At 41.3% G+C, this 19,164-nt stretch overlaps 1 protein-coding gene and 1 long non-coding RNA gene across 3 annotated transcripts in view; one reads left to right on the top strand and one right to left on the bottom strand.

The window, feature by feature from the left end:
* Nucleotides 1–352: 352 nt before the first annotated feature.
* CTTNBP2NL (CTTNBP2 N-terminal like) overlaps nucleotides 353–19,164 on the bottom strand; it is a 58,185-nt gene continuing 39,373 nt past the window's right edge. For both annotated transcript variants that reach the window (XM_009001884.5, XM_009001885.5), the window contains exons 4-6: nucleotides 10,979–11,209; nucleotides 5,695–5,802; nucleotides 353–4,596 (exon numbers count right to left, since the gene is read on the bottom strand). In XM_009001884.5, the coding sequence (XP_009000132.1) occupies nucleotides 3,115–4,596; nucleotides 5,695–5,802; nucleotides 10,979–11,209 (1,821 nt within the window). In that variant the 3' untranslated portion in view covers nucleotides 353–3,114. The remainder of the gene's footprint in view (nucleotides 4,597–5,694; nucleotides 5,803–10,978; nucleotides 11,210–19,164) is intronic.
* On the top strand, nucleotides 11,205–18,778 carry LOC144577073 (uncharacterized). The gene is made up of 2 exons (XR_013520335.1): nucleotides 11,205–12,080; nucleotides 13,971–18,778. It is a non-coding gene; the product is annotated as an uncharacterized LOC144577073 (long non-coding RNA).

Below are 19,164 nucleotides of genomic sequence, written 5' to 3'. Positions count from 1 at the left end.
ATCCTATGAAGCCATCAAACAAATTTTGCACACGGGCATATTCATTTTTCTGGGGATAACCTCTATGGCTTTTCTAAGATTCTCAAAAAAATCCAGAACCACCACATGGTTTAAAGAAAAAAAAAATCAACAGACTGGATTATGGTAAAGGCTTTTTCCAGCTCTAACACTCTAAAGAAAAGCAAAATCTTAGTTCCTTATGAGGTGCAACCTGGATGGGTCATTGATCTCACCTGGTTTGTCAAAGCCACAATTAAGGGCTCCGTCTACGCCACCCCCTTTCCAACAATACATACCCAAACTGTGCAACATTTTTCCGTTTGTACAAACAAGACTATTTCCCCCCCAACAGTGTGATTAAACTTGCTTTAATGTAGTCTGCTATAAAAATGAAGACTTCTGCATGGTATATTTGGCTTTACAAATGTTAATGCCTAGTTAATGCTTGGTTATATGGTACACATCATTACAGTCTGTTGGCCATAACAGCTTTTGCAACATGGGTTAATACTAAAATTATGAATCATACAACTTTTACTTAGCACACACACACAACCTACAGCAAACTTAAATACTAATCTCTAATAACTAACTGGGTTACTGGATCCATTGCAAGATTGTGCTTATTTATCTCAGAAGAGAGGCAACTAGCAAAAATACACTTTTCTTTTGCATATCCCCACCCCAATATTACACTATAAAAGAAATACATTATTCAGTGCACTTCCTAAGAAATAAAATTCCTTATAGTATCTCTCTCTAGATAGATCTATCCCAAAACAAAGGAAGAGCACAATGCAACTTTTAAGATTACCATGTAAAGCAAAAGAGACACTCACTCTCTGGCCCTGTAGCCTCCTCTCCAGTTTAGAAAGTTTAGCTGTTTTGTCAACACTATTTATTTTGGCTCTGCACAGGAATAAAGTTCAATTCGTGATTGCTTTGGACAGTTTAAGATACCCCCTACATCATTTTGGTAGACATCTTGGGGCATTAGTAGCATTTTTCTTTTTCATGTATTTGCCTTTATCAAACGTCAAGCTGTGGAGTCGCCAATATACTCCATTGTTATTTATACATTGATTTCCATCACCTGCCTTTTTCCTACCAACCCTAATTAGATTAAAAGGAAATAGACTTAAATGATAGCAGGAGGTCAGGGCTGCTGGATAGATGTTGGCTAGGAGAATGTATGTGAGGATACCAAGGCCTCTCCTGTATGGACACAAAATCATATAACCACTGTCACAGATAGCCTTGTTTGGCAGAGGGGGATAGTCATTATGTTCTATGAACTTTGTCAGCTGTACTGGCCTACACAGCTGGAACGTTTGGAGGTTTTTGTCCACATAGACGTGCTGTGATGAAAATGACAGAAGTTTCTAGAATGAAAGAGGTTGGAACTTGGCAGCTTGCAAGCTAAATCCAGCTGCACAAGTTTGTTTAACTAGCACTATTTAAATATTTTAAAATCAGTTCTTGATATTTGAAAATGAGAATTTTTCTCATGAAAATTTGGATTTTAACAAATGTGAAGAACTGGTAATCCTGGTCTAGCATTCTTGCATGGCAGCAAGCAGATGGAGCTGAACAGATGCCCTTTTAAAGTGGGGCTTGCTGTAGCTCCCAGCTGTTTTATACCACTTGAGTGAGAGGCCTGTTTCACTCATTTCCATGACCAGTTGAGTTTTGTCCCACTGGGGTTTGTTTAGCTCTAGTTCTTTAATACAGATGGGGTCTCGCTATGTTGATGAGGCTGATCTTGAATGCCTAGTCTCAAGCGATCCTCCCATTTCAGCCTCCCAAAGTGCTGGGAGTACAGGTATGAGCCACTGTGCCTGGCCAGCTCTGCCTTTTTATGATACTGAAGGTCTGAGATTCATCTGCAATTTCCCCACCTTCCTGTAGAAAGAATTCTCCCTTTGATTGTGCCCCAACCGCATCTAGTTGCTTTGGTAGGTAATCTTAATGTGCAATTCTACTTGTCCTTTATGCTATATTGCAAACGCCAAAGATATAATCACACTAACATTTGTGTTTAAGTGTGTGTACGTTCAACATGTAAAGGGGTAATGTGTCTATACAGATATATGTATACTTCCCATTTAGGCAAAAGTTGATTTGGTTTTACAGATACAGAAACCAGGTTCTGGCAGCTTGGAGAAGAAGTGTAACCATTTGGTAAAATTTGTATAATTCTGACTTATATTACAAAGAGTGAATTTCAAGTTATTGCTTTTTGATTACAGAATAAAAATTTCATTCTGTTGCAAAACTTTTGTACAGAATGAGTAACTATTTCCTATTCAAGTAACAGCATCAGAATCACAAGTTCCTTACACAACAGTAGATGCTCCAGACATTTTTTGAATGAAGATGTGATTTCATTCTATTCAAGAATTTATGCAGGAAGCTAGGAGTGAGTGAATTTTTCAAAAGTACAAGAAAATCAGCACCCTAACTGCTTAGTGCTCAGGAGGGTTTCTCAAGGGCTCTATAAAGCTCAGCTTTGTGGTGAGTTCACACCCACCTTTAGAAGGATTCCCGTTCTAGTTACGCAGCCTTGTTTCAGAACACAAAGCTTGTATTAAAACAGTAAAAGAGGATTAAAAGCAGTGTTGGTTTTTAACATTCAGAATTCACAGAGGATCTCATTTCCTGCAATTAAATGATCCATTTTGTGTTTTTGCTGCAGATTCACATTCCTATGGCAGTCATATTTCAGGCACTTTTAAAACATGTTCATCTGGAATAAAAATCTGCATGAACCACTTCTGCATAATTCGAAATGAGCGCTGAGTGATTCTAGTTCCAAAACGGATCGCAAATGACTACCTGGTACTCAGTTAGCTTTCTTCATCACAACATGACGGTGACTGCTGAGCTTGAGACATCTTTGAGGTGCCTTTCTAGCTTCAGTAAAAAGATGTGAGCCATACAAATCCAAACTACTCAGTTTCTACTTAAAAAAAATACAAAACGGTGAAATATGCCAAATGTATTATACAGATGGTTTCAGCTACTATCAAAATAAATAACATAATCTGACTCCAAAGTCTGGGCTCCTGGACGAAATCTGATGGAATGTCAAACGTGGAGATTCCCTCCTAGGGACTAGCTGCTGGTAGGCAAGAGTAACTCAACGTCCTTACCATTTGCTACAACGGTACTGGAAGAGCAGCTGCTGGCAAGGTCTTCTGTGGTGGTCAGAGAGGATGCCTGGGAATGAGTTTTGGTCAAAGGAGTGGTAGCAGATGAAGAAGAAGTGAGGCCAGGTTTTTTGGGTGGGATGGGTGGAGGGTTTCCTCTCTCAGCTCTGGGGATGGTTGGGGACTTGATTCCTGGAGATAGGGGGCTCAGGGGACTGGATACTTTCCCTGGAGTAGGTGAATGGCTTGTGTCACCTCTTGGATTGGCAGTGTTGGCCAGATTTCGATAGTCCGTGCCAAAGGGAGAGCTGTTGGGAGACACTGGCTTGATTGGCCCTTGTTGGCTGGTGAATCTGGAGAGCACCTGAGTGACTGTGTTTCGGGCCAGCTGCTTGGCGGCAGAGTTGTCTATGAGGGTGGGGGATAAATCCCTGGACGGAGGGCTTTGTAGGCCACTGGCTTGTTGGTCCTGATCTGCTTGGGACTGAAATTTGTGCCGAGCTGCATGGAACCGCTGGTTGATGCCTACTTGGTAGGAGGACTGGTAGCCAGGGCTGCTAGCTGATGACCCCAATAAACGCTTAGTGAGTACCGGCGAAGAACAAGGAGAGGAGGTTAAAGAGGAGGAGGCAGTGCTGCTGGGAGACAGGGAGCTCCCACTGGAAGGGAGGGGGCTGGGCACTGGGGCTGGCATCTCAATCCCCACAGGACACCCACCATTCTCCACTGGTTTCTCTTGGGCCAATGCCACAGATTTTTCCCGTGGAGGCACTTGGTTTTCCACACTGTTGCCTGCAGTCAGCTCCCTGGTAGTTTGTATCTCTGGGTCAAAATGGCCATTGGTTTTTGCATATGAGAAGGCAGGAGAGGTGGGACCAGGCAGCCCAGTGTTTGTTATCTTGGCTACGCTGCTTCCATGGGTTCTTTCTGCTGGAAAACTCTCTGTTTGGCAAAACACAGACATTAGCACGAGAGGCTCAGTTGCTGTGCCTTTGGACACGGTTACTGGTTTCTTCAATTGCTCATTAGGGCTACTGTGCTGGTGGGTGGCCTCTAGGTCCTTCACCATCTTCTTCAAACTTTCCATTTCTTCTTTCAGCGTTTTGGTCCGGTTCTCTTCTCGGTTCAGTTTTGCTCTCAGTTGTTCCCTTTCAATGTCAAACTCTGACAACTGCTTCTCTACCTGGGCCTCAGTCTGCAAACCTCGCTTTCTCTCAGCTGCCAACTCTTCTTCCAGTTTACTCACTCGGCTCTTCTCCTTCTCCAGTTTCAGGCTCAGCTCTCCTGCCTTCTGCCCTTCCTCAGCTGCCTTGCTGGTGGCTTTCTTGCACTCAAGCACAAGCATGGATGAGAGCTGCTTGTGGCGGGAGCGCTCCTCTTCCAGCTGACTAGAGAGCTTCTTCTGTTCTTTTTCAAACTTTTTCACTTGGGACTTTTCAAATTCCAGCTAGAAAAAAATGCCACCACATATATTGATTAGAATAAGAAAAGAGAGATATCCTCAAAAAGTATGATCAAATGGAGTGTCTGTGTTAGCTGTTCTCTGGTATATAGGATTAACGTGCATGTCACAGTGCTTAAATCAAGTATTTCTGAGGTTTTGGAACACCTAGCACAAAAAAAGCAGACGCTATGATTTAATCTTTCTCTGATGATTTGTGAGGCACTTCTAGTTCCTATACTGTCTTGCAGTGATTAGTGGGGCTGTGATGTACCTTTGTGTTTCGTGTATGCGGAGAGGACACAGCATCAGAACCAATCAAAACGAGATAACGGAAAGCCGCATCAACCAGATTTTGTGACGAATGTTGCTGCTAAAAACAAACCTTTTAAGGTTTCGGCAGTAATTTTCTCAGGTCTTAAAAACAAACTCAAATAGTTGCGTTTGGATCATACTTTTTACACAAATACCGTCTGTTTTAATTGTCTTCCCAACCCCATTTGAGGCAGAGACTCTGGGTGAAAGGGAAAGGGTTGAAGAAACTCAGTGTTTTTCAAACTCTGAGATCCACTAATGGATGGGGAAACAAATTATGTGAGCCGTGACTAGAACTAAAAAAAAATAATAAACAGAAACCATCAATACGTAGACAGTAGGGGTTATATATGATTTCATGAGATTTTGTTTTAGGCATAACTGTGTGTGTTTATACTGGATTGTGACATAAAATGTCATTCCTTACGGGGGTTCTAAATCAAGAAAAGTTTGAGAGCTACAAACTTTTACCATTCCCCAATGTGTGTTCTACCAACAATAGTCCCACAGGGAGGGATCTCTATCAATAAAAGATTTTGTAAAACCACAGATTTGCTAAACACAGAACCCCTACTTTGTTCTTGAAGGCTCACAGTGTGCTTCTGCATACTAAAGAGCCTGACAGATTTAAAGTTAGAATCCTGTCTAACTTTGTTCATTCCAGTAGTTCCCAAACTTATTTGACCACGAAGCCCCCTTTCGAACAACAACAATTGCTTTCCTGCAGAGTAACTTTTTGGAAACACTGTTCTAGACAAATGCGACTGTGAATCCCTCTACCTGAATTACCTGTTGAGTCAGCCTCTCTCTTTCCTTCTCTAGCATGTAGGTGACATCATCTCCTTCGGCCGTATCCTGTGCATGCCTCTGCCTTTCTTCCTCAAGGTCTAGGATCACCTTTAAAGAATTTTTAAAAATTCATTTCCAAATATCAACGAGTTGCATTTATTATTACAGCCAATACTAAGCGCCAAACTAGGCCCTTAATGATAGTTCCAGAGATGAAACAAACAAAGAAACAAATGGAACCCAGCAAGCGCTACCAAGGGGCACACTGCCTTACAGTGACAGCCGTGAAAGCTGTTAGAAAACAGTAAGATATTTACTTTACTTGAAGTATGTAAAGAATTCTATGCAAACAGAAGAGAGCAACTAAGAGCGAGAGGGGTTGAGGCAGTTCCAAGAAACTGCAGGCAGTTTGGCGTTACTAGGGGGTCAGGTGTAGGTGATGGAGCAAGACAGGACCACAGCAACCTGAAAGCTGACAGTTTCCTCTCAATGCTGAAATCACTGGAGGCACCAAAGGAGGAGCCTGAAATTCAACATTTCAAAAAGGTGCATTCTAAGTGTGCCTTGTTTCACTAATAAAAAAGTTTTCATATACTTAGATAAGAGGTGAAAACTCTCTTGAGCTCATCCTGCATGTGAAAAGGTTCGATTATACAGATCTTAAATGGAGATTTTTCACAAGGTCTTTTATTTAACCTGCCTACCCCTATTCCACTTCTCCTGGTGCCAAAGGATTAAGCCCAATTTTAAGGAGAAGAATTTATTTTTGGAGACAGGGTCTTGCCCTGTTGTCCAGGCCGGAATGCAGTTGTGCAATCATGGCTCACTGTTGCCTTGGCCTCCCAGCTCAAGCGATTCTCCCACCTCTCAGCCTGCTGAGTAGTTGGGAATATAGGTGTGTGCCACCATGCCCAGCTAATTTTAGTATTTTTTGTACAGATGGGGTTTTGCCATCTTGCCCAGACTAGTCTCGAACTCTTGGGTTCAAGTGACCTCAGCCTCCCAAAATGCTGGGATTACAGGTGTGAGCCATCACACATGGCTGAGAACACAAATTTAAAGGGATATTTTTCACATAATCCCAGCTACAACTGCAAATATTCGGACTGGAATATGGCAATGGAATTCTTAGTAGTTTCTGCTCATGCTTCAGAGGTGCCTTGGCCCAGACTTCCAGGGTAGGGCACTGTTGTCCCAAAGGCCATTTCTTAGTCTTCTCACTAAAATTTTTATGAATGAAGACAGAAAATTTTCTGGGACATGAAACCTTCCTATAAAAATAAAAATGAGCTCATGCCAATGATCCCAGCACTTCTGGGAGGCAGAGGCAGGAATATTGCTTGAGCCCAGGAGTTTGAGACCAGCCATTACTTACTTTCTTTTCCTCCTTTTTCTCTTCCTTTTCCCTCCCGCCCTCCCTTCCTTTTCTGGGGAGACAGGGTCTTACTCTGTCACCCAAGCTGAAGTGCAGTGGCATCATCTCAGCTCACTGCAATCTTTGCCTCCTAGGCTCACGTGATCCTCCCACCTTAGCCTCCTGAGCCGCTGGGACTACAGACACACATCACTATGCCCTGCTTATTTTTTTGTAGAGATTGGGTTTTGCCATGTTGTTCAGGCTAGTCTCAATCACCTGGACTCAAGCGATCCTTCTGCCTCAGCTTCCCAAAGTGATGGGATTACAGGTATGACCGACTGTGCCCAACTCAAAACCCCATTTCTACCAAAAAACACAAAAATTAGCCAGGCTTGGTGAGATGTACCTATAGTCCCAGTTACTCAAGAGGCTGAGGTGGGAGGATCACCTCGGCCTAGGGAGGTCGAGGTTGCAGTGAGCCATGATTATGCCGTTGCACTCCAGCCTGGGTGACAGAGTGAGACCCTGTCTCAAAAACAAACAAAAAAGACTGGTGCTGTGGTGTGTGCTCCTCCCAGATAGCTAGAAGGCTGAGGTGGGTCACTTGAGCCCAAGAGTTCCAGGCTATAGGGTGTTATGATTGCATCTGTGAACAGCCACTGTACTCCAGGCCCAGGCAATGTAGCAAGACCCTGTCTCTCAAAATAAAAGAAAGGAAAAAAAAAAACTGGTGGATTGCCTTTTTTTAAAATCAAATTTTTCAATTTAATGAAAGACATGCTTTTGTCCAAAAGTGGTAAGTCGTATCTTCTTCCTTTTGGGAGTCCTCTAAAATTACAGAAATGGAATAAAAAGACTAAAATCCCACAAAGACAAAGGAGAGAGCCTCCAGCAGAGAAGAAATTTTAATCATATTTTGAAGAAGAAAAGAGGCTGAAGGAGTGGTAACTACTTTAGTATGGAGGAGGGAAGCTGTTTTGCCCTGCAGAGCTCCAAAGAGATGGAACCTGCAGGTGGCAGGTACTGGAGAGGAGAGGTGAAATGTAGAATAGAAAACAGGGGAGCTGGCTCAAAGCCTGTTTTTTTTTTTTTTTGAGACGGACTCTTGCTCTGTCACCCACGCTGGAATACACTGGCAGGATTTCAGCTCACTGCAACCTTCACCTCCTGGGCTCAAGTGATTCTCCTGCCTCAGCCTCCCAAGTAGCTGGGATTACAGGTGCGCCACCACAGTTGGCTAATTTTTGTATATTTAGCAGAGACAGGGTTTCACCATGTTGGCTGGCCTGGCCTTGAACTCCTGACCTCAAGTAATCCGCTTGTCTTGGTTTCCCAAAGTGCTGGGATTTCCGGGGTGAGGCACTGTACCCGACCTTCAAAACCTGTTGTTTTCAGAATTATTTGTCCCCTCATCCTGATTCCTGCACACAGACTATCAGCATTTGGCACCTGTTACATCTAGTATTCCCAAATCCTGAGCCTGTCACAAGAAAGAGTATGACAGGCTCAGGATCTGGTAATACTAAATGTGATAGGGAATGGTGGTAGGAAAACAGGATTAAATTTGTTCTGGGTAAGGGTTAAGGACAGGAAAGGGAGGTGGGGTGTAAGATAACTAAATCTGCACCTATACAAAGAATGTAATATAAATGTCTAAAATCGATAAAGCAAGAGAGAACAGTGCAGAATTTAGAAATATGGAGGTTAGCTACCAAAGTGAATGGCTAAAAGAAAGAAGTGGATGCCTGTGAATACTGGGGAGGATGGGAAATGAGAAGACGCAGAATAGGAAACACTTGTTTTCACTGTAAGCATAATGACCATTAATTTACTATTCAAACCAGAACATTTCTGAGAGTCAAAGGGAATATGGTTAATAACTAAGCCAAGGTGATAGGCATAAGCTGAGACTATCAACACCATAATTATAAGCCTCTAGGTACTGTCTGATTTCCAACAAAGTCAATGTTCTACTTTGATAAACCACTTAAGCTTGAACCCGGAAAGTGGTGGTTGCAATGAACTGAGATTGCACCACTGCACTCCAGCCTGGGGGACAGAGTGAAACTCCATCTCAAAAAAAGAAAAAAGAATAGATACATACTTGGTTTCAAAATTTAATATTCCCTTAAAACATTTAGCATTGCAATACAGTATTAAGAAATTTTGAATTATTTTTAACTTCTTCCTTTCTCCGGTCACCTAGAGCCACAAACTGTCCCTAGTATACCTTCCATGACATGAAAGCTAGCCAACCTCCCTTTAACACAACTCAGTCACCTCATGGATGAAATGGAAATAAAGCCTGCCTATTAAACAAAAAAATGCTGTGAGGATTTTCTTAGAGGACTATGTAAAAGCCCCCCCAATTTAGGCAACTAACTTCGACCCATTGATACCTTTTAAACTGGAGTGTAAATGTTTTCAGATTACTTCATTCTAACCAGAGGTTAAACTTTTTTGGGGACTGGGCGCAGTGGCTCATGCCTGTAACCCCAGCACTTCGGGAGGCTGAGGCAGGCAGATCACAAGGTCAAGAGATCAAGACCATCCTGGCCAACACGGTGAAACCCTGTCTCTACTAAAAATACAAAAATTAGCTGGGCGTGCTGGTGTGTGCCTGTAGTCCCAGCTACTCAGGAGGCTGAGGCTGGAGAATTGCTGGAACCCGGGAGGTGGAGGTTGCAGTGAGCTGAGATCGCGCCATTGGACTCCAGCCTGGCGACAGAGTGAGACTCCGTCTCAAAACCAAACACACACACAAAAAAAACAAAAAACTTTTTTGGGTCTTGGGTAACTTGGATAATCTGATGATTAAAGCTATGGGAAAAATACATTTCCTACAAAAATGCATAAACTTTGGACATTCTGTATATTTTCTGGGGGATTGTGGAACATCTGAGGCCTATCCATGGTTAAGAAGTTCCACTCTGGCCTTTCATTTGGCTTCTGTGAAGGGAAAGAAAAGATCATGGACAAGACCCAGAGCCTAGGAAATTTATCAGATGCAATTAAGCAGATGGCTCTAATGCTGGTAACCATAACAGTAAGGTCCACCAAGTTTTGCAGCTGCTAACCCAATTTTCCAGATGAAAATGTTTCCTACCAAATGTACTAATAACTCTTGTTGGTATAAATCTGAACTGATAAGTTTTTTAAAAATGAAGATTCTAGCCAAGCATCTTTTATAGGCCAAATTTGAGCAGTAAATGACAAGATGACCAGTTGGTGAATAAATTCACAAGCACTAAAATTCCAGTAAGATGAAGCAGAGGAAAAGACAGGTATGCTTTCTTAGGGCTTGTTAGAAATGGAAACACACACACACACACACACACACACACACACGAACACACACTTTCTCTCTCTCTCTCTTTCACTTGACTAATAGAGTAGAATAGCTTTAAGGTAAATAAACCTAAAACTGTTTATGGTTTCATGAGTAATAAAATTCAATGAAACTCAAAACTAGGAATAACAGGAATAAATGAAAATAATCTATTGGCTTATGTATTTATCCTCAGGTAAATTCTCTTTTCCTCCCTTGGAAACAGCATGCCTCAAATACCTGTTCATCTTTCTATTTATCACTTAAGTAAGCAAATAGAGAACACTCCCTTCAGCTACAAGCTTGGCCAAACCCGTTTGTAGCCAAAGTTTGAATGATCAAGAGCTGAAAAAACATACAAAGTGTTTTGGAGTGACATATCAAGAAGGAATGCCATCTTAAATAATGTGCCTGGCACATTCTCTGAACTTAACATTTGGAGTAAGCTGTGTTTTCTTTTCTATCTCCTGGCTCTTACATAAGCTCAAGGGCTTTTCGATACCTGTGAGATGTCCCAATTACTGTGAAAAACCGACAGCTGACAAGAAAGTATCAGGCATAACTTACAAAGATTTACACATCAACTGAGGTGGGCCTACCTTTCGGTGCCTGCTCTCGGCAGCAGCCAGCTGGGACAGCATGCGCTCCTGCATGTTCTTGCACTGTTTCATCACCACCTTTAGAATAGAGAGTGGGTTTGTGCAGACTGGCTGCTTTTCGCCATCGTTTTTCTCTTTCAGTGTTTCAAAATCTCTTTGTAGAGCCATTAAAGGATCACTAATATTATATTTTCCATAGCGTTCTTCAATAAAGGTATCTCTGTGTTGGGCCTGGAAAAGAAGGGAAAAAAAAATAAGCAACTTCCTTTTTAAAACTACTGGGGAGGGGGGTTTACTATCCAGTGGTTATACATTAAAGGTTGTGCTATCAGTATAAATGTAACCTGCTAATTACAATTCAGATCGAGCCATTTAAATGCAGAAACAGCACCACAAAGGTGGCATGGTATATCAACGAGAACAAATACTTTTGAAGTGCTAGCTATGTATTAGACATTGTTCTAAATATTTATAGTCATATTAACTTGTTTAAAATTGACAATGCTGTAAGGTAGTGCTATCATCTCAATTTTGCTGATGAGAAAACTATTCCTGGTTACTCATCTAGCAAGCTGTCAGAATTGGGATTTAAACCCAGGCAGCCTGGCTTCAGAGTCTGTGTCCTTAACCTCTGTGCTTATTGAATCTGATAAATGTTTACATCACCAGCAGGTACATCTTGCTTTTTTTCTGTTATGGCATTAGCATTTTAATATGTTAAAGCATGATAATTTTATGAGTACATTTAGAGACCTAACAAAATGCCAGCAGATATATGAAGGGTGCAAAATATAGGTACGATCACATTACAATCTAGGACTACTTGTGATCTATACACATGAACCTTTACTTAGTTGTTGATGGGTCAAGAGGATGGAAGCACCTCCCGACCAGAAATGCACACAAAATCTTTTCCACTTGCTGCCAAATTCTACCTCCTCTTGTCTCTGTTTGGTTGTTACTTTCCATTCTCTTTTCTGTCTCTTTCTAGGCTTGATGAGCCGTGGGGATGAGCATGTAAGAAGGGGATGCAAGCTGGTGCTCGCTGTCTGGACAAGGGCTTTAGCCCTCGGTACCAAGTTGGGAGTATAAGGAGCAGGAGGTGGGTGTAAAGATATTCCTAGGCTTCCATCTTTCCTCATCTCTGTAGGAAGAGCTTGAAGAACTCCTTACAAGCATCATACATTATATGCACATTACTTTCTACTTATCACACAGATATTTAAGTTTCTTGAGATATTTTACAATGAAAAATGAAGCATTAACACAGGGTTGAAGAAACTAAAAAATCACAGCAAAGTACTATATAATTTAAGCTTTCAAATGAAATCTAGGTATGAAAACACTGTTATTTATCATTTTTTAAAAACTATCTAATCAGTAGTTATGTTTTCTTAGCACTGCCATCCACAAGTAGCCTGTTTCAAAAGAAAGGGAAATCCACAATTTAATGGCTCTGCTTTAATTTAAAGGAAGCTTTAAGAAAATAAAGCAAACATGGGGTTTCTTTAACACAGAAATGTTTCAGTGCTGGAAATCGGAAGCCTTCTTCTTCACTGACTATCCAGTTTAAGCCCCAGGAATCACTTAGCCTTGTGATAAAATTCTGTGTTGTTATCGGCTGGCACCTGTTCAAAGCAGCTGGAGGTTCTGGGTGTTACTTCTGGCTTGACTACAGCCATCCTATGTGATGACATTATTGGAGCATTTGGATACTGGACACTTGAAGAGGGAAATCCGTTTCTTTAAATTACTAATAACCATCTTTCTAGCCTCATTTTGTGTGTGTGTGTGAGAATTAAAGTGGGGGAGGTCTACAACACAGAGTCTAAGACAAAACCCTACTTTTTTCAGCTCCAAGTTAAAAAGGAAATTCTCAGTAAAATTTCAAAATAACCTCTAGTCCATTTAGAATGGAGAAAGGAAAGAACTCCTGAAGCAGCCGTTCTTATTTTAAAACATGGCGAATGGCCAGGCGCAGTGGCTCACACCTGTAATCCCAGCACTTTCGGAGGCAGAGGCAGGACAATCACTTGAACCCAGGCGTTTAAGACCAAGCTGGGCAAAATAGGGAGATCTTGTCTCTACAAAAAATAAAAAAATTAGCTGGGCATGATGGCATGTGCCTGGAGCCCTAACTACTTGGGAGGCTGAGGCTGGAGGATTACTTGAGCCCCACCTAGGCTGCTATGAGCTCTGATTACACCACTGCATTCCAGCCTGGTCAACAGAAGGAGAACCTGTTTCAATCCATCCATCAATCAATCAATAAAACATAGTGAAAGTAAAACCAAAAAGCTAGTTACATTTTAAAAGCAACAGTGCCAAACAACATGGGACTCATCAATGTTTCCCTTTTACCATGTTTCTTTAAATTCAGCTATGAAAATCTAAAGTTGATTACCTATAACTCAATTTATATTATTATTATGTTTTGAGACAGGGTCTGGCTCTGTCAACCAGGCTGCAGTGCAATGATGTGATCCCAGCTCACTGCAGCCTCCACCTCCTAGGCTCAAGTGATCCTTCCACCTCAGCGTCCTGAGTAGCTGGGACTACAGGCACATAACACCTCACCCAACTATGGTTTTTTTTTCCCACTTTTTTTTTTGGTAGTGACATGTTTCCTTATGTTGCCCAGGCTGGTCTCAAACTTCTGGGCTCAAGCAATCCTTCTCCCTTGGCCTGCCAAAGTGCTGGGATTGCAGGTGTGAGCTGGGGCCCAGTCAAAGTACCCGTAGCTACTAATGCCATTTTTAGGCCATTTTTAGAAAAATAAAAAAGCTTAAACAAAGAAGCAAAAGAAAAAAGATTTCTTCATACAGTTGAAACACTACTTTTCTAATGGTCACATTTCTTATTCATGATAGCCACTTCAGTATGGTTAGTAATGGTAAAGGAATAATTATTGGCACTGTTGATTTATTTAATAGGGCAAAAAGGAAATAGAAAAAGTAAACCCAAGTATTTTTAACAACCTTTTCCTTTTTAGAGTACCATGGAGAAAGTGGGATGGAAGAACAGGAGCTGGGACTACAATTCATGACCTTGACATCAGATCTGCTGAGAGGCTGTCTCTCTGGTCTGGGAGTACTATATAGTTAACTAATCCCCAAAATATGACTTTTAAATCCTGCACTGTGATTACTCTGTGTAATTAATAGGAACCACAGAGTTAGGAGTAATAGACAAAGAGCTTCTTTGCTGAGGTCTCAGTCTGAGAACAGCTGTTTTCTCTTGGAGTACTTCACAGTAATTTCATAATCACTTGCACAGTAATTGCAAGTTGTTTATTATAGATGGCTTTGCCCATAAAGGAAAAGGATCTGTGGAATAATCTGAAGAAGGCTCCTTGTCAGAGAGCAATTCTCTTAAGTACATTCTAATATGGGGTCAAATATAGAAAAGGTGAATTCAAAGTCTGTATTTATTATATCAAACACTGGATTCGAAAATGGAAGACAGAACATAGTATTTACCAATCAAGTTAATGATTTAGTCAGGTGAAGTATAAGGATTACAGGTTTAACAGTGTAAGTAATAACAAAACTCCAAAACAGATATTAAGATTTGAAGAATGAAGAGATTTAATGGGGGTGTGTAATGATTATCTATTCCTGCATACCAATCACCCCCAAAGTTAGCAGCCTAAATAATAAACATTAAAAAAAAATTTTCACAGTTTGGAGGGTCAGGAATCTGGGAGGGGCTTAGCTAGGTGGTTCTGGCTCAGGGTGTCATGAGGTTGCAATCAAACTGTTGGTCAGGGCTGTATCCATCTGAAGCCGTGACTGTGACTGGGACCCACTTCCATGCTTGCTTACTCATCACATGACTGTTGGCATAGGCCTTGGCTCCTTACAAGTGCCAGCTTCCAACAGAGCAAGTAACCCCCAGACCCCTAAAAGAGACAGAGACCATGATGGAAGTCCCAATGTCTTTTATAACCTAATCTTGGAAGTGACACATCATCATTTCTGATGTATTCTATCGGTCACACAGACCAACCCTGGTAAATGTGGGGGCAGACTACCCAAGGGTGTGACTATCAGGAGGTAGGGATCATTTCGGGCCATCTTGGAGGCTGGCTACAAGGTGAATGGCTAGATGTGCTACCACTATCATTTATATCTCAGGTCAAAAAAAAATTTTTCCCCCCTCAGGTCAAAATTTAGAGACCAAGAACCTATATTCAAAACGATCAAGGCTGAGTTTTAGTATTTTAATGATATTTCAGTTATTTTATAAAAAATTTTAAATGACCTTAGATTTGAGTTTTCGGGGATTTTAGTAATAAAGCTAAAGTCAATTCAATTTCATTGTTTTTACTGCAATGACCATGTGTACTTTAGCTGAACAGAAAGTCGTACATTGTCAGAAAACATGATGGTCTTTAATTGCAGAAAACAGAAAAATAACTGGTTGGTTAGACAGATTCAGTAATAGAGGGTATTCCCATTATCACAGCAGCCAGAACACACTGGTCATCTATTACTTATTCATTTCCACTGTCACAGGCTGAACGAAGCACACCACCACTGAAAGCTCAAAATCAAATCACATAGTATTTTTAGGGTCTGCCATACTTGCTCTCCAAAAGTTTCAGCTGTGTTATTCCTAACTCCAAAAGGAAGTATGAAGTAGTCATCTCTTCCCCACTTCCCAGTATAGTGTGTGTGTAGATTCCAATCTTAAAGTAGGAAATCAGTTTCTTTTTATTCTTTGGCACCAACATGAACAATGGTTCAAAATCTAATGATGAAGAATTAAGACCTATTTAATTGGAAGTTTATAGTCAACTATAAGGTTTTATTTTCAAGACTCAGGCTGGTACCATAACTGGATTAGGATGTATTTTCGCCATTAATGAGACAATTCTGAAGTGATATTTTAAAAAGTAATCAGCAATATGAATACTATTGAAATGTTCTGAATACCTCATGCCAGGGACCAGAAAAAGAATATGATTCCAAGCATTTGGTTAATGCTACCGAAAGCATGTTAAAAGGAATCATTTTCACATGCACATTGAATCCATTTATTGTCAAATAATTCACACTATAGATAAACTATTTATAGTTTATAGCAACCTGAGCAACTGGAAATAAAGCAAACATTCTGGATAAAGATGTTAACAATAGGCTGGGCATGGTGGCTCACGCCTGTAATCCCAGCACTTTGGGAGGCTGAGGTGGGCGGATCACGAGGTCAGGAGTTTGAGACCAGCCTAGCCAATGTGGTGAAACCCCGTCTCTACTAAAAACAGAAAAGTTAGCCAGGTGTGGTGGCAGGTGCCTGTAGTCCCAGCTACCCAGGAGGCCGAGGCAGGAGAAATGCTTGAACCCAAGAGGCAGAGGTTGCAGTGAGCCAAGATCGAACCACTGCACTCCAGCCTGGGCAACAGAGTGAGACTCTGTCACCAAAAAAAAAAAGATTGTTCTGGAAATTCCTTCACAATTGCTGAATGAGAACTAGAATGAGATTAGCAAGTTTCTTTTTTATTATTATTTCATGTATACTGGGTTTTTTAAAAAGTACATGATCTAATAAACTATCAGAAACACCCATTTTGCATGTCAGTCTTGGCTCTTTGAGTTTTAAGAATTAACTGGCCTCCTATATTTTGGCTTGGCTTGTATGTATTGGAAGAGTTTTTACCAGCCAGGTATGGTGGCTCACCCCTGGAATCCCAGCACTCTGGGAGGCTAAAGATGATAACAATATTATAAGAAAACCCTTGTTCTGGAAATCCCTTTACAATTGCTGAATAAGAACTAGATTTTAATGTTTTATACTAATAAAAAAAGCTGATTTAACCTCATTTAAACTTTCATTTTTGGAAAACAGTACAAAATTTAACATGACAGTAAAAAGAGAGAAGATTTTCATTATTTAAAAATATTTCAGGTCAGGTGCGGTGGCTCACATCTATAATACTAGCACTTTGGGAGGCCAAGGCAGGTGGAAGATCACTTGAGGTCAGGAGTTCAAAACCAGCCTGGCTAACATGGTGAAACCCCGTGTCTACTAAAAATACAAAAATTAGCTGGGCGTGGTGGTGCGTGCCTGTAGTCCCAGCTACTCGGGAGGCTGAGGCAGGAGAATTGCTTGAACCCAGAAGGGCGGAGGTTGCAGTGAGCCGAGATCGCGCCATTGCACTCCAGCCTGGGTAACAAGAGTGAAACTCCGTCTCAAAACAACAACAACAAAACCAAAAAACCAATCAGTATTACTGTTTTACTTAAACTAACAAATGTTACAAAATCTATAAACCAGGAGAGGTTTAGCCTAACATCAAATATACATAATGTAACAAAAAACAAGTAACACAACACCCCTCTGTGTTATCAGGGTTAAACAACCAAAATCCACTGGAGAAGTTTGGGAAAGTCTTCTGGACTTGTTCATGATTTGCAGAGCCCATGCTTTGAATGGTTTGATTGAATACTTAATGTTTGCTGGGTACTGTGTATTATAGGTGATTTGAGTAATGATATCAGAATAGAGAGGTGTGGTGGCGCATGCCTGTAATCCCAGCTACTCAGGAGGCTGAGGCAGGAGAATTGCCTGAACCCAGGAGGCGGAGGTTGCTGTGAGCCGAGATCGCGCCATTGCACTCCAGCCTGGGTAACAAGAGCGACACTCCGTCTCAAAAAAAAAAAAGAATAGAGAGGTGACTATGTATGATGTAGTCCACTGCCCTCAGGGAGCTTAAAATTTGCCAGACAAGTATAAGGCCTAACAGCAGCAATGAACAAACAGCCTCTCTGTTTAAATGTTTTCTAAATAATATCATTAATGTTTAGAGGAACACCAAGTACAATTTCTTTGAGATTGGAATTTTCTAAGACTTAGACTTTACATTCACAAGGAATAGGAAGGAAAAGGCCAACCCTGGAAGTGGGTGGGTTCTGGCAGATAAATGGAGCAATCGGCAATTTAATGAATTACAGGAAACACCACGAGGTTGGCAGGGTTCAGGTAGGGGGCCCACACAACCCAAAAGTGTCTCTGAAGTATTACACAATGAAACCCAGCCTACAGACTATAGCTGTGTGATACTTTAAGTTAATCCTATGAACTTGAAAAACTTTTCTAGAGATGTGCTGGGCTCTTTCACTCACTATTAACAGACAGTGCAGAAAACTTCAAGGTTAATATATTTTAAAAGAGCTCAGTAAACAAGATGTGAAAGGATATCTTCATTTCCTCTAGCTAAGGTACTCCATGGGAGAGAGATCTGAAGCTATATAATTGTGGGCTGGGTCTTAATTCTAAAAATTTATTTGAAGCAAGTTTCTTAAATTATAAACAGACTGATATTATAAAGAATCGTGCCAAGAAATAAGCTGCTCATAAGTAAGGTCCTGGGAAGAGGGTCTAATCTTGGCTGAGAAGTAGAAAGTATTCATATCAATTAACAGGAATAAGAAGTTTGTTGGGGAAGTGGAGGTGGGGTGTGAAAAGAGGGCAGAATGAAAAAGGGGATGGTGATACTTTAAGACCCACACCATGGTGGGAGCAGGATGCCAGGGAAGGCAAACAGAAGCAAGGACAGTGTACTCATACATCCTAATGACAGAAGGTGGAATGGAATATCTAACATATTAAGAGAAAGAACAGGCTCCATGTCACAAGTTGGCAGACAGAAAGGTGGCAATTTCTGCTGTCTCTGTAGCCTTATGTAGAGAGAAGTAGCTAGCTAGCTATTTGGTTTCAATCAGCAGTCAGACAGATTGGGACTCAAATTCTTCTCTAGAGAACAAAACAAGGAGAGAGTAAAAAGGGCAAGACTAAAAAGTAAAAGGTGGTTATCACTGCATTGCAGGGTGTTTAGTGAGAATTTTAAATGTAACCTGGCAATGGTCATGACTGCAATAAGGCACAAATACATGGTGAAATCGTGCATGCTAAAGTTGACCACTGCCAGCCGGGCGTGTGGCTCAAGCCTGTAATCCCAGCACTTTGGGAGGCCGAGGCGGGTGGATCACGAGGTCAAGAGATCGAGACCATCTTGGTCAACATGGTGAAACCCCGTCTCTACTAAAAATACAAAAAATTAGCTGGGCATGGTGGCATGTGCCTGTAGTCCCAGCTACTCAGGAGGCTGAGGCAGGAGAATTGCCTGAACCTAGGAGGCAGAGGTTGCGGTGAGCTGAGATTGCGCCATTGCACTCCAGCCTGGG

This window comes from Callithrix jacchus, chromosome 7 (assembly GCF_049354715.1).
Source record: "Callithrix jacchus isolate 240 chromosome 7, calJac240_pri, whole genome shotgun sequence".
NCBI classification, from domain to species: domain Eukaryota; kingdom Metazoa; phylum Chordata; class Mammalia; order Primates; family Cebidae; genus Callithrix; species Callithrix jacchus.
The sequence above is the reverse complement of the archived record's forward strand: the minus strand, read 5'-3'. Positions and strand labels throughout refer to the sequence as shown.